Source organism: Eretmochelys imbricata, chromosome 15 (assembly GCF_965152235.1).
Source record: "Eretmochelys imbricata isolate rEreImb1 chromosome 15, rEreImb1.hap1, whole genome shotgun sequence".
NCBI lineage: Eukaryota > Metazoa > Chordata > Testudines > Cheloniidae > Eretmochelys > Eretmochelys imbricata.
In genome coordinates, this window is record NC_135586.1 from 27,936,595 (window position 1) to 27,951,219 (window position 14,625).

Sequence of the window (14,625 nt, forward strand, 5' to 3'; positions counted from 1 at the left end):
AAACATAACTTCTGCATTTCCTATTTTAAATTTGCCACATTAATGTAGATCTTTGGGCTTATTTTTTTCTTTAAAAAAAACACTCAGCTTCTTCATTGTAGCTGTACAGTTTTGCACAACTCCACAAACCGCATTGTTAAACACACAAAAATCCTTACCACTGAAACCATGGTTATTTTTTGGCAGATCCATAGGTTTTTGTTACACCACACTCCTAGCTGTAGAGCTAAGGAACTCTGCAGTGCAATCTGTCAGACGCCAATGCAATAATATATCCTTAAAGTTTACATTGCATATGGCCAGAAACATTAAAATTTTAAGACTAGAGACCAAACTGAAAAAAATCTAATACCACAGAAGATTTCTTGAGACCTGTATGAGCAACCATGGAGCAGGTTATAAAGAAAGCTAAATTAAAACCATACATTTACTTTTGTTACTATGAGAACTAATATATCCAAGAAGCAAAGATTTAGTTGGTGTTGGTCCTGCTTTGAGCAGGGGATTGGACTAGATGACCTCCTGAGGTCTCTTCCAACCCTAATATTCTATGATCTTATGTATCATGAACGTAATACCTTCAAAGGAAACTCTGGTCCATTTAAGCTTGGTTAAAAACAAGTCTTTACGAAACTAGTCAACAAAAGCGTTTCTATATTTTATTTTAATGTTGATGGAATGGTTAAGGAATAATAATCCCCCTGCAAAGTTTGCAATGCTGTTCACTTTCACAGCTGCATGAACAAAAATTCTTAATTGTAGAAAGCTGAAGCAACTACCTAAGAGTCACTGTAATAAGATGTTAACTTCACTAGTTGATACTGGCATTCGTGCTTACAATTCCCTACATTACGCTATAAATATTTAAGGGAACTTTTAGATACAAACCTTTGCTTTCAGGTTTAGTAAAGCTAGGAGAAATCTCACTTGGCTTAGCATTTTCCTTGTTTCCAGTTGCAGAATTCTGCCTCTGGTCCTGAAGCCTGGAATCTTTAGCTAGAAATATAATTTCAATTCAAAGTTACTTTCAAATATATATATTATTATGTATAGACACACACCTCAAAGAATATGGCAAGAACTCTAGGGGAAGAAATATCTGAGAGAAAACTTTAGGCCACAAGAGAACATAAGAAGAAGAAGAGGAAGCTAACAACCATTTTACATTTACGAAAATTCTGTGAAAGGTGAGCTGCAAAGGAAAAAAATAGGCTTAATTTTTTTAAATACTTTATGATGTCTAATGAGAACCTGGGGAAAAAAATGTGCACTTTGTTTTCCATTAGAAATTCAGGGCCTGCCTGGGCTGAAGGACTATGGTGACTGGAGAACTAGTGGAAAGAACTCACAAGAGTCAAGTGAAAGATTTAAACAGTTTGGATAAAGAAAGCCACTGTTAGAAAAATGAACCACCTGGGCTCTTCAGTTAAGGTGTTACAGATGTTTGGGAGTTCTGAGACCTTCAAGTATTCTGCTAACAAAAAATGGATTTTATATTGCTGATATTTTGGGCACAAGAAAAGGCTGCAAATTCAATTTTTTAAAAATCTTTTCAGGTTACCTTTAACAAAAGTATGACAATAACTGTACGCTAGACATTCTGTTAAGAGAAGTACAGAGGAATGGGGAGAAGTTTATTAGGCTTGGTCTACATTTAAAATATACGTCAGCAAAGCTACATCAGTCAGAGACATGGAAAAAAACCCACAACCATGACTGACACAGCTATGCCAACAAACCCCCCAGCACAGATGCAGACAGAAGAGTGCTTCTGCTGGCATAGCTAACATTATCCAGATGTGGTGTTCCTACACCAGCAGAAAAAATTCCTTCTGGAGGTGTATGCTGCATCTACAGTGGGAGCTATGCCATCATAGCTATGCAAACACAGGCTCTGTCGTGTAGACATAGCCTTAGTCTATCAAAATGCTTTTCAGCAGCGTTGCAGTGTAAGATACCCACCTGGACACTCAAATATCATGAAACTGACTATATACAGTGGAATACAATGCAATCAAATGCACAAAACATAGGAGAGATGCGTAGAGTCTGGATCAGTATACTCTTTCCCCTCACTTAAGACTAAAACTGAAGAATTTAAAGTATCAGGACAGTTTACCTTCACTGGATGGGGTAACTGCTCTATTGGATGCAGGACTGGCAGGTGTGGGAGATGCAGCTGGGACAGGCATGGCAACTGATTCAGTAGGAATAGTACCAGCTTGCGGAGAGGACAGAGCTGGCCCAGTTGCAGTACTTCCAACACTGCTCTGTCTTGGCGACCTAGGCCTGTGTGTTTTAGGGGATAATCTTGGAACTAGAATAAATAGAAACAATAGTTATAGGATAGCTGAGCCCCTATAGCTGTTAAGTGCTTAAAAAAAATGAAGCCTAAGAACATGCTTTAAAAATAGTTAGTGCAACAGAATACAGTTACTGAAACCCTGTTTACCTTTCAAGTACATTTTAGTTTTTTATAATGCATCATTTCAGATTACATGTAGGATTTGTCCACAGAAAAAGATTCCCTCAATACACAATCACTGCCCTGCAGTCCTACAACGAAGCTGCAATTCCAAATCGGTCCAACCGCAACAGCTCAGATTAACACACAGTTTCAGGCACAGCAAAGCGGTGGCCCTCTATACAAACAAATGTAAAACACTTTTTTAAAAGTGACTGAGGGACATAAGTATCTTACACATGACTTGCTTTACATGCTCCTCTTTAGAGATCGATGCCTACTGGAAAACTGAAGTATTCCACTGGGACAGATACTTATATATAAGATTTTCTGTCACCCCAGAAGTTCTATAACTAAGAAGAAATATATGCATACCAGAATAAATATTCTTTAGGAGACCACCTGCTCCTCCTGCCTATTCTTCGCCACATATTTATAATCTGCTTTGACATTGATCATCTTGAAAGCAACTAGCTGTGATGCCCGAAGATTATGACTTCAAGTGAGACAAAAGAAAAAGGACTAAAAAAAGATCCTGTTTTCATGTTAATAGCCCTACTGTATGTTAATAAAAGAGAAGAAAAACCACCAAGGAGAGTGATAGAATTGTACTGAAACAGAAAGCTTGAGGCAGCAGGTCTAAGAAATAGCCTTAGTCTATCAAAACGTGGCTATGCATTACAAAATGACAATCTATTCACATATTCTTTCATTAGACTAGTGTCTCCATTGCACAATTTTCTAGAGGTCTAGTAGCGCTAAGCTTCAAGCTCCAGACTGTATCTCACTTGCTGGGGGCTGACTGCTGCTAAATCACTAAGACACAGTCCACACTATAAAGGAGTTTAAAAGCCTCTAGAGTAGACATTCAGTGTCATAAAAATAAGCTTTAAATACTATCCCTTCAATTAAGAGGCTGTTAACTGAAAATTCTGATTGAAAGAATTCTGAGCTATAACAGAACCAGACAGACCTACTTGTACTGACTATACACAGTAATCCTGATTTATAAGAATGGAAAGGAAGCAATTTAAAACCTAAGACAGTTTTAAGAGAAACATGTAATTTTGAATTCCCTTATAAAGGCTTCACCTTAAGTAGAATTCCAACTTTTCTTGGCCTATCACTCTTACTTTCCTCTCTACCCAAGGTTCTTGTTCATATACAACTGCACATGAATTCAGTCACACAGCAGTTATTGAGGTATAGTTGTGGGAGTGGGGAAGACACCCCATTACTTGCCTCTTCCAATAGCTTTCTTAAGACCACACTTCCTTTCAGCTAACTCCTAGGCATTTTCCTTCCTTTAAGGTATGTTTAATTGCAGCAAACAGTTGATGGAACCACCCCTTTGTAGTTAAAACAATAAAATACAATCATTTAGCAGATCTGATGTTTATTCAAAGGCTGAACTGCCTGGAAGTTTAAGATTCTGCTTAACATTAATATTCTAAAAACATCCCTGGAAAGCCATCTGCAATAAGCCATGCTATACCTACCCCCACTGACAACTGATGACCACGTCCCACCTGATGGGCTGCCTCGTGCTGTAGAAGTAGATGCTTCCCCTGGTGCATTATGAGATACAAATTCTAAGCCACTTGAAATTGTACCCCTACCAGTAGAGACTCTGTGACCTCGAGGGTGCCGTTGTGCCTTAGGAGACATCCGTGGTGGCCCTGGGAAGAAGAACACATCCCCACACTATGAATACCTAATATTTCTCTTACTTTAAAGTTTAGCTAAGTTTAGTATCCATTTTTGCAACTGGATCTAAGCTCCAATTCCAGTAAGCTCTAGTAGGACAATGAGGTCAAGCAAGTTAAATAGGACTTGACCATAACCAGGGTTCCATGGGTTCAGGGCAACTGGACACATGGGTGAATATTACTTGTCCAATCAATCTAGGAATCCTAACTTGCCAATCATCTTGGTATCTGAGCTTGAATTCACTAGCAGTTACAAGCTTCACTAACCTTTAACAAAGAAGTTTTGCAGCACCAATTTAATTCCGGAGAAATTTTAAATTCAAGAATTATGTGCATTTTAAATATTGCTTTACTGTGACCTGGGCCAAACAAACTAGTCTACTAGCTTCCTCTGGAGGAGTGTTGAAACCTGAACAATCAAATAACATGCTTCATTCCACACTTGTTGAATCAGAGCAGCTAAAAAACCGTGGAACTTGCATGCTGGATTCTCATGATTTTATTTAGTCAATAAGGCTAGCAATGATAGCCAAAAGCAACGAAGGAAACTCCTGTGGGTATGTCTATTACCATCTTCTTTGAAAGAGATGATCTTGAGATTCTATCAGGCAAGTCACGGCATATTAGTAATTGATTCAGCTGATCGGAGACTGCTGTGTCTCTTACTGAAGTTTCTGTTGAAATACCTATTTTTAGGGGCCATCAACTTTTCCAGTTAGTGCACTGGTATGCAGTATTGTCTATTTCTTTACATGATTTGACTATGAATCTCACATTCAGGAGATGCCCATTACCATAATAGTGGAGTGCACCATATATAAATTTAGTTCAAACACTTCTCCATGTATAACTATGAGATTGAAAAATATGATCCTTTATATGTACTGCTAGCTACCAAAGGTATACCACACTGCTGTCCCACTGATGTAAGCGTCAATTATGTCAATATTTTCTATAGGTTCATTTTTAAAGTAACACATTCTAATCTCTTTTCACAGTGCACTTTTATCAAAAACAGGATTTGGGGATCCGAGAGGAAGCAGTTGGAATGAGTCTGGTTTATTTAACTGTTGTGTGGGGTACAACATGACAAAATGCTTGAGATTTTTACAGCGATCCTAAAAATAACATTCCTAAGAAAGCCTTCTAAAAAACTACGAGGCCCTGTGTGTTGCTGTTTGCTAGATAAAGACACTGAGCAGCGTTACAAAGCTGAGCTGATTTCATACCAACTCGGGAAATTTCACAGCTTTATATTTTGTTTTTGTAAAGTTTCTTTAAATAAAAAGGTTAATAGAAATAGTCTGATAAACTAAAGTTAAACACAAATTATAGGTTAAGTAATGAAGAGGAAAAACAATTTTGTAATTAAACTCACAAAGGAGTTAAACAAAGACAAACAAAAACATGAACAAATTGTGGTATTGTACCTTCTGCAGACATGCGTTTAGGCATAGTAGAGACAGGAGCTGGAGAACCATGAGCAGAGGGGTGAGACGGGGGCCTGGACGGCCGCGAGGGGGGCCTGGAGGGCGGCCTTGTAGGGGTGGCTGCCCGAGGTGGAAGAGAGTTGGGACCTGACTGGTAGCGAGAAGGTGGGCGAGAGGAAGGAGATGGGCAAGGCGATGGCCAGGGAACACCTGACAGAACAAATGATATGAAGGAAAGTATAAAAACTAAAGAAAAATTATGTGGGGAAAAAGGTAAACAGAAAAAAAAAAGTAAAATATGACAAAAATGATTTTTCATATAATTAACCCTGTGGGGACAAATTCCTTCATTTCTACAAGTGGTAGAATAATCCCTGTTAGGTTGTTTTCCCCTCTTTGAGACTGGTCAAATTGAATGCCTGAATGTCTCATGAGCTCCCCAAAGGGTTAATTTAGGATCTAAAAATACTACTGAGGAATAGATAGTTAAAGCTTAATCTGTTAGCCTGTTTCTATACACATTTCTCCGTACACATTTCTCTAGATAAGATGCACAAATAGCTACTAAAGGATCTCATACAACGATTCACATACAGTACTGACTATGCAAGCTATTACTTTTCAAACTTAATGACAATGAGCGATATCAACTACAGAAAATATTTCTTTACAAAAAACAGCGGTGTTCAGTGTCTGAAGTCGGACATTTGTGCCCCTACCACTTCTGTCGAGGGCTTATTTAAAATTTGTTTTGAAACAAAGCAACCAACTTCACAATTTAAGAACATAATGCATAAACTTCTGACTGATGTGCATTCAGTAAACTCATACAATGAACAATACAGGTACAATATGTAGATTTCAAACAAAATTTATATTGTTTGGGCAGTAGATGAGTGCTGCAGATCAAAATGTTTAAAGGAAAAATATTTAAGTAGTAAACATCACTTACCTTTATCTAGGTATTGCCCACATCTCCTCCCCAGAGCGTCACACTTGAGTATTATGTGCTGTTTTATTTCTCCACATCTTTAAATGTTAGGTTTTAAAAAAAAATAAAAGTATTCCAACGAGGCTGGTGTATTACTGAACTCAATAAGCAACACATGCCAACAACTGAACGTCCCGTTCGCAGCATATAGGACTCAATTAGCTCTGTTAAAGGAAATAGTGCTGCACTTCGCTCAGTTACAGATTTTATTATATATATAATAAATTATATATATATGTAAGTACACAAACGTACACACAGCCAAAGATACTCAAGAGTATTTATCTGGAGAGAAAACTTCTAGAGAACTTCCCTCTCTATATCCAGTTGTTTTACCTTCCTATTGCAGACCTTAATCACGCCACATTAAGTCACACTGAAATCAATGGGAGCCTTTACATTGCCTTCATAGGAAGTTCGTTTGGGTCCTCATACAAGAGCGCAACGTGATATTTCTTCTAATACTGCTACCTCTTTCCCAAGACGCACCAGAGACTTGTGTGACATCTGGAGATCAGTACTTCGACTCTTCTCACACCCACCCACAACACAAAGCTGATCATTGCTAATTTAATATGTACAAGACTTCATGTAACACTACAGAAATGTATATCAGTCATCTAAAGGTTCATCTTCCTTCAAGTTTAAGATGTTTTAGCAGAAGGTAAACAAATTGAGTTCTCAGCTGCATGAAACTATCCACAATACAGTTGAGTAACTATTTAAATGTTCATTATCAAATAGCAATAAAAGGTTAAACCAAAGTGAAAACCATGAACTCTATATACTAGTCTGACTTATTCTTGGAAAAGGGAACGTCAGTTTTTGCTATTTTAGTTGTATGATTGTTTTTTGGTCAGTATTTCACATAACTTCATAGTGGCCACATTTTTAGAAACAAGAACTCACTCAATTAAGGCTTGTTGATTTAATTGAGATACTTGCCTCCATTAACTACTCTTTGGTCTGCTCCAGAATTAGGACTAAAGTCTGAAGTATGGGATCCAGATCTTGAAATTGAGGGGCCCGATCCAGACTGTCCAATCCTTGGTGAATTTTGTCTGCCTCCTCCCCAGGACAAGACATCTCTATTTCGTTGTCCAGCTGGAACATACTTGTTTTCCCTGGAACAGAAAATTCCTTTCAGTGTTATAGCCAGAGATGGAAAATAAGAGATTATCTGACCATTCAAAGAATGAATAAGCTTTACTTGTATGTACCTTCCCCTGCAATCAAAATAAAAGTAAATCCTACACCTCCTAGTTCAAATTTTGTACTCTTTTAGTGGTTAAATTTCAGAACAAAAAGAATATTTACATGCACTACATAGCTGTTGATACTGTATTTAAGCCCTCACAGTGTGGTTTCTATAATCCTACAGGACGCTGGATAATTTAATGCTGAATTTTCAAGGTTTTGTGAGACATTTTAGATGCTTTGATACGTAACATGCAGAGCCTACATTGCTATTTCCTGAAGTCTGTGTGAATTCAATACACTGATTACACGGTTTCTTCCCCACTCTCCAACAATTTGTCTTTTCTTTTTAAAAAACAGCCCAATAACTGGCAAAGACAAATAAGTCTCAATGCATAAATTACTACTGTACTACGTTTATCTTTAACATACTACGAGTAGTATTTTTCCCTTTAAATACCTAGTGTTCACACCATGTCCTTCTCGTTCACTTGCATTTCTCTGAACAGCAGTATATTTTTCTTCTTCTGTCCGGTCATCATTTTCCAAGGCAACCCGAGCTTTGTATTGGGCACTTGATTCAATTTCTTCTGCTAACTGAGCTGCTCTTGCTTCCCGTTTTAAAAATTCTTCTGAATTATCCCTCTCTAAGGGCACACTAAAAGATACAATGGGAAGGCAGAGAAAAATATATTTGAAATTTATAAGCCTATAGATAATCCACAAAAAATACATTTACATAAATCTAAGTTTAACAAACCCACAAGAACAAGAAAGCAGTTCAAGATGAAATGAAAGGTTGTTTGTTTTTTAACCTAAACATTACTTCTAATTTTAGAAATTGACAAAATTCGAAGTTATTTCTTTGCCAACCAAAGTCCAAGTTCAAGGTGCAGCATTTCCCCCAGGACTAAAGATGTCCCTCGCCACTACTGTCAAGTAAGACTCCAGTTTTCAACACTGTTAAAGATGTGAGATTTAGCTATCAAGATCTGAAGCTAAGGTTGTTTCTCCTTTCAGTTCAACTCTATAGCTGAAGCTCTATAACTGGAATTTCCAGAGAAGCCAAAGGAAATAAGGTGTCCAACTCCTTTTGAAATTCAGTGAAAGTAAACCATCTAACTCCTTTGAAAATGCCAGCCTTAGATCTTTGGCTTTTGCTGTTATGACCAGTGGTTACTGGGAATCAGAGGCAGGGAACTGGAAATCAGAATCCTGGGCTCTATATTTTTTACTACCCCAGACTTGTCATGTGACCTTGGACCTCACCACCAACTTATCCATCTCTCACACTGGGTAACTATACACCTTTTCAAAGCACCTACAGCTCTCTGGATGAAAGTGCTACATGGAAGAAGAGTTGTGCATATTCAAGCTGTGCTAGTAACTCATTTTTAGGTTCACCGGCAATTAAAATAAAGTTTTTAAATTTCATTTCAGGTTGATCAAAACAAGTTCAATCTGCAACTAAATACTTTGTTTTGATTTTGCATATTTTTAAAAATAAAGTTGAAATGTTCAAAACAGAAAGTTACTTTGAATTGGAAAAAAATAGAAACAAAATGTTTTTACTCCCCCCACTCCCCACCCCCCACCCCAAAAAAAAACAATTTGGTGAAAATGGCAAAAATTAGCTAAATGTTTTGGTGATACCGAATCCACATTTTTTGCCAAGACAAGTTTTGGTTAAAAGTTTTGCCCACTTCTAGCACATATGTAACAGAAGACCACTGAAATGGCAGAACAAGGCAAGCTCTGGACTGTCCAAGCAGCCTTAACCTTCAATTTGTTTTATTCAAGAAACAAAACAAAACAAAAAAAACAAAGAAAACAGCCTGTTCTAATTCCCATTTTATTTTTTTTTTAGAAAATGATACTGTCAGGTCATTTTATAAACTGTAGTAGGGTAAGTGCTTTGTTTTGGTTATTCTGGCACCTGAAATATCTTCTTTAGAAACATGAGATCATTTCCTTTCCCTCATTTTCAGGTTGGCAAACCAAGTTTACTCACTAAGCTCCAAAAAAGGCAGCAGCCCTATCAGGCTCTCTCAAGACACCCACCAGTCCTTAATTCATTTAAGGATGCCAGAAACAGATAAATTAAATACAAATTCATGTTTGTATCAGTAGCACTTAGAGACTCCAACTGAGGGGCTCCAACTGTTCTGAGCACTGTACAGACACATAATGAGTAACAGTTCCTATCCCAAAGATCCTGCAGTGTAAACAAATAAAACAGAGGGTGAGAGAGGATACAGGCACAGACAGCTATAGTAACTTAAGGTGCCACAAGTACTCCTTTTCTTTTTGCGAATACAGACTAACACGGCTGTTACTCTGAAACCTATAGTAACTTATGTAGATCATACACCAGGTCAGTGGCAGAGCCAGGAATACAACCCAGGTTTCCTGAGTCCCAGGCACTGGACCACAATATTTCTAAAGGAGAAGTTACTCTCCTTGCGCTGTAACTGGCGTTCTTAAAGATGTGTCCCCCCTGTGGGTGGCTCCACTTCAGGGCACCTGTGCTCTGTTCCTTTAATCAGAGATTTCTGGTAACTGCCCATTTGGACCACGTAGGTGCCCCACACATCCTTGTGCCCCGTGCCCAAGCTATCTACGGCTGTACGAGCAAACCACACTCAGTTCCTTCTCCACCGCAAAGAAGAACAAGGGAGACTGAGGTTGGGTAGTGGAGCAGCCACAGGAACACATATCGTGCAGTAACTAGAGTTCTCTGAAAGATGAGTAACCTCTGCTTCCTTTCAGTGGTGTCCCTGTGGCTGCTCTTCAGGTGACTCCTGAGCAATACCCCCAGTTAAGGAGGCATGAGGTTCAGAGCAGAGCCAGATACGAAAGAGATAACTGCATTGCCTACAGCAGCATTTGATTTTGCCGCTGGTATGAAGTGTATTTATTAGAAAAAGTATGAAGATGACCAAGTTGCTCCTCTACAGATGTCTGCAATTCGTACCTCCGTAAGTGAGGCTATAGAATTAGGTAGTGGTCTTGTGGAATGTGCTATCATTCTCAAAGGGGGCTGAACATGAGTTTTATCAAAACAAATTTTAATGCAAGCAAAGACCAACTTTGATAACTTCCGTTTTGAAATTACTGAACCCTTGTCTGTCTGCAATGGATACATGTAATTTAGGAGATCTTCTAAATGGTTTAGTCCTATCAAGACAGAAAGCTATGCCTTCCTGACAGTTAGGGTATGGAATATGGCTTCTGGAGTACTCGAGTGTGATTCTGGGGGGAAAACTGGGAAATGAATGGCCTGATTACCATGAAATTCTGAGGACACCTTAGGTAAAAATCTTGGATGTGCCCATGACAACGCTTTCTCTCCAGTGAATATCATAAAAGGTGGCTCGACTGTCATTAAGACCCCCAGTCTTCCCACCTTTTGGGCAGAAGTGACTGCTCCCATTGACAAATCTAATAAAGAACACGTAGCTAGTGGCTCAAAAGGGTGTTTCATAAGGCAATTAAGTACTAGGCTCAAGTCCCAGATCGGAGTAGGATCTCTGATTTGTGGGGAGATATTTGATAAACCTCTTAGGAATCTTGCCACAGTTAGGTAAGCAAAGCATGAAAAAAAACCCTATGGGTGTGTGAAAAGCGGTTATATGCTGCTAATTGAACCCTAATGGAATTCATAGAAAGACCCCATGTTTTCAGTTCCAATAGGTAATCCAATACCCTGGGAAGAGGAGAGCCAGTTAGAGAAATCTGACGACTGTTATACCAAAGATAATATGGCTACCATTTCTGGGGGTAAGTATTTCTTGTAGATTCTTTTCTACTAGTTAATAAAACGTGTTGTACCTCTGACAAACCGAATATCTCTATTCCCAAGAACCATTGAGGAACCATGCCCAGAGCCTCAAAACCTGTAGGGTTGGAGTGAAGTGTTGGACCAGCATTCTGGGTCAGTAGGTGAGGACTGATCAGAAGCTTCCAAAAAGGGCGAGATGCGATCAGTAGCGATACCAGATCCTTCTTGGACACATTGGTGCAATCAATAGGACTATGGCTCAATCTTATCTTGTTGAGAACCTTTAACAGTAGCAGTGTTAGTAGATATGCATACAGAAGTGCTTTCACCCATGAAATGAGGAACATGTCTCTGATGGATTGGGGATCGAGCCCCCCTCCAGAGCAATATCTGATGCATTTTGCACTGGCTGCCATAGCAAACAGATCAACCTCCAGGAACTCCTAGGCTATGAATATCACGTGAAGGACTCAAGTTTAGTTCCCATTCATAATTTAGGAAGAAACATGTGGTGAGGTTGTCTGCCATGGTGTTCTGAATACCTGGCCTGTAAAAAGCTGAGATGACTGGGGTTGGCTATGCACGAATTCCAGAGTTTTATCACTTCGGCACAGAGAGATGAGGGAACATGTGCCTCCCTGATGGTTGATATAATACATGCATACTACATTTTCTGGCATCATCTTTACTGATTTCAATTTGATTAATAGTAGACAGCGTAGGCAAACATTTTTGATGGCTCAATTCCAAGATTGATATGGAGAAGCTATTCTGGTAATGACCGCTTTCCCTGTACCTTGTGAAGTCCCAGATGTGCCCTCCAACCCAAAAGTGAAGCATCTGATGTTATCGCTACAGTAGGGGGAATCTGCAAGAATGGAACACCTGTGCAGATTTTGGTCCTTATCCCAGTGGACTGATCATAGAACCCACTGTAGAACAGACAGTAAAAAGTCTAGACTGTGTTCTCTTGGTTTGTAAATCGTTCAAAGCCATCCCTGTAGATCTCAGAAGTGTAGTCTGGGATGCTGCACTACAAAGATGCATACAGACATGTCTCAGCAGCTGAATACAATCTCTTACTGTTACCTAGCACTGCCCTGAATCTTTGAGATGAGATTGACTAGGGAGAAAAATCCGCTGGACAGTAGGTAAGCTGAGAGCCAGCGCTAGGCATAAGCAGACTAAGCAATTGCTGAGGGCCCCAAGCCGCTCAAGGGAACCCCCAATTCATTATTAATATGTTTGGGAGGGCCAAAAAATATTCCTGCTTAGGACCCCCAACAGGCTAGTACTGGCAGTGGGTAAGCACTGCCTATCACTGCATCCAGGGAAGCTCCTACAAAAAAGCTCCTAGACTCTGTAGTAGAATCAAAATGGACTTTTCTAGGTTGATTTGAAGGCGCAGGCTGGGAAACCGAGAACACATGATCTTTACTCATGTTAACACTTCCCAACACAATCTGCCCTGATCAACCAATCACCCATGTATGGGAAAATGATTATACCCAAACAACGTAGGTGAGTGGTAATCACTGACAGAATCTTTGAAAATACCCTCAGTGCTGAAGATAGGCCAAAAGGGCATATCGTGTATTGGTAGCTCTCGTTTTTTAGAAAACAAAAACCACTTGTGTGAAGGGTAAATGGTGACATGAAAATATGCATCTTGTAGGTCTAGAGTTGCAATCCAATCTCCTACTACTAATGAAGGAATTATTGCTGCAATTTCTGTTGCTTTACATATTTGTTTAGAGACCTGAGGTCTAAAATTGGCCTCCACCCTCCATTCTTTTTTGGAATCAGGAAGTACTCTGAACAGAATACTCTTCCCCTGTGTTGCACAGGAACTGGTTCTATTTGCTCCTAAATGTAGAAGAGAGGTCACCTGCTGCTCTAGCAAGTGATCATAAGAGAGGTCCCTGAAGAGGGGGGAGAGAGATTTGAAACAGACAGTGTAACCATATGTTATAAACTTCCAGGGCCCATTTGTCCATCATTATATGCTCCCATGCATCCTGAAAATGAGAAAGGAGGCATCTGAAAGGAGGCAAGAGGCTGCAGCTGTAAGAACCTGTCAGTTGAAATGGTTGAGACTCTCTACCAACCCACCAAAACTGTTGCTTGGAGGACACAGAAGGATGAGAAGATGTAGCTGAAGGAGGTTTCTTGGGTATCTTAGTTTCTTTGCTGGGGGTTCAGAGGGTTTAATATACATTGAATACGGGTCTGGGTGTGTTCTTTGGGCTACCTGAGACCTATTAAATCTCCTTTTCTTTATAGGAACGTAAATCCCTAGGGATTGCAGCATGGCTCTTGAGTCCTTTAAAGTGTGAAGAGATGTATTTGTCAAGTCCAGAAAGAGCTTGCAAGCTTCAAACGGTAGGTCTTCGACAATACTCCGAACCTCTCTTGTAAAGCCCGGCAGCTGTACCCAAGACACTCTTCTCATGACCCCTGCAGTGGAGAGGGACCATGCTGCAGTACTGCTACCTGCAAGGAGGCCTGGAGTTACATCTTTGCCAGGAACTGAGCTTGTAGAATGGATTTAAACTGGCCCCGATATTCTTCTGGTAGATGCTAACTTATAAGACATTCAATTATATTAAGTGAAATAGTCGCATTTTCCCACAAGTGCTGGACGGTTTGCTATCCTGAAGCGTGGCTGAAGCATAAGATTTACAACCAAAAAGACTGAGCCTGTGGTGGGTGCCTGCTGAACAGGGTGGGCTTCAAGTTATGCTGTCTGCCTCGTTCATGAACAGCCTCCACTACTAGGGAATTCAGAGCAGGGTGAAAAAACAGGAAGTCTGATTGTTTCGCTGGAACATATTTTTATCCTCCCTCTTGAACACAGGCAATGTGGCAGCAGGGCTTTGCCAAACCATCTGAGCGGGCTCCACAAGAACGTCCTTGACTGGAATGGCAATTTTCATAGATGTGGAAGTGTGTAAAATATCTAGGCGTTTATGGTGGGACTCCTCAACCTTCTCCAAGAGAGTCTGCATGTCAGCAATCCACATCATCAGGTTCTGAAACTGCCTGAAGTCATC

At 39.7% G+C, this 14,625-nt stretch overlaps 1 protein-coding gene across 9 annotated transcripts in view; it reads right to left on the reverse strand.

The window, feature by feature from the left end:
• The window catches only part of ATXN2 (ataxin 2), a 69,748-nt gene that overhangs the window by 26,723 nt on the left and 28,400 nt on the right, over positions 1 to 14,625 (reverse strand). For 8 of the 9 annotated variants that reach the window (XM_077835238.1, XM_077835236.1, XM_077835237.1 and 5 more), the window contains 6 exons: positions 8,252 to 8,449; positions 7,540 to 7,718; positions 5,604 to 5,813; positions 3,964 to 4,143; positions 2,120 to 2,317; positions 889 to 996 (listed from right to left, as the gene is read on the reverse strand). In XM_077835238.1, the coding sequence (XP_077691364.1) occupies positions 889 to 996; positions 2,120 to 2,317; positions 3,964 to 4,143; positions 5,604 to 5,813; positions 7,540 to 7,718; positions 8,252 to 8,449 (1,073 nt within the window). The remainder of the gene's footprint in view (positions 1 to 888; positions 997 to 2,119; positions 2,318 to 3,963; positions 4,144 to 5,603; positions 5,814 to 7,539; positions 7,719 to 8,251; positions 8,450 to 14,625) is intronic. The other variant, XM_077835240.1, reaches the window with a different exon arrangement.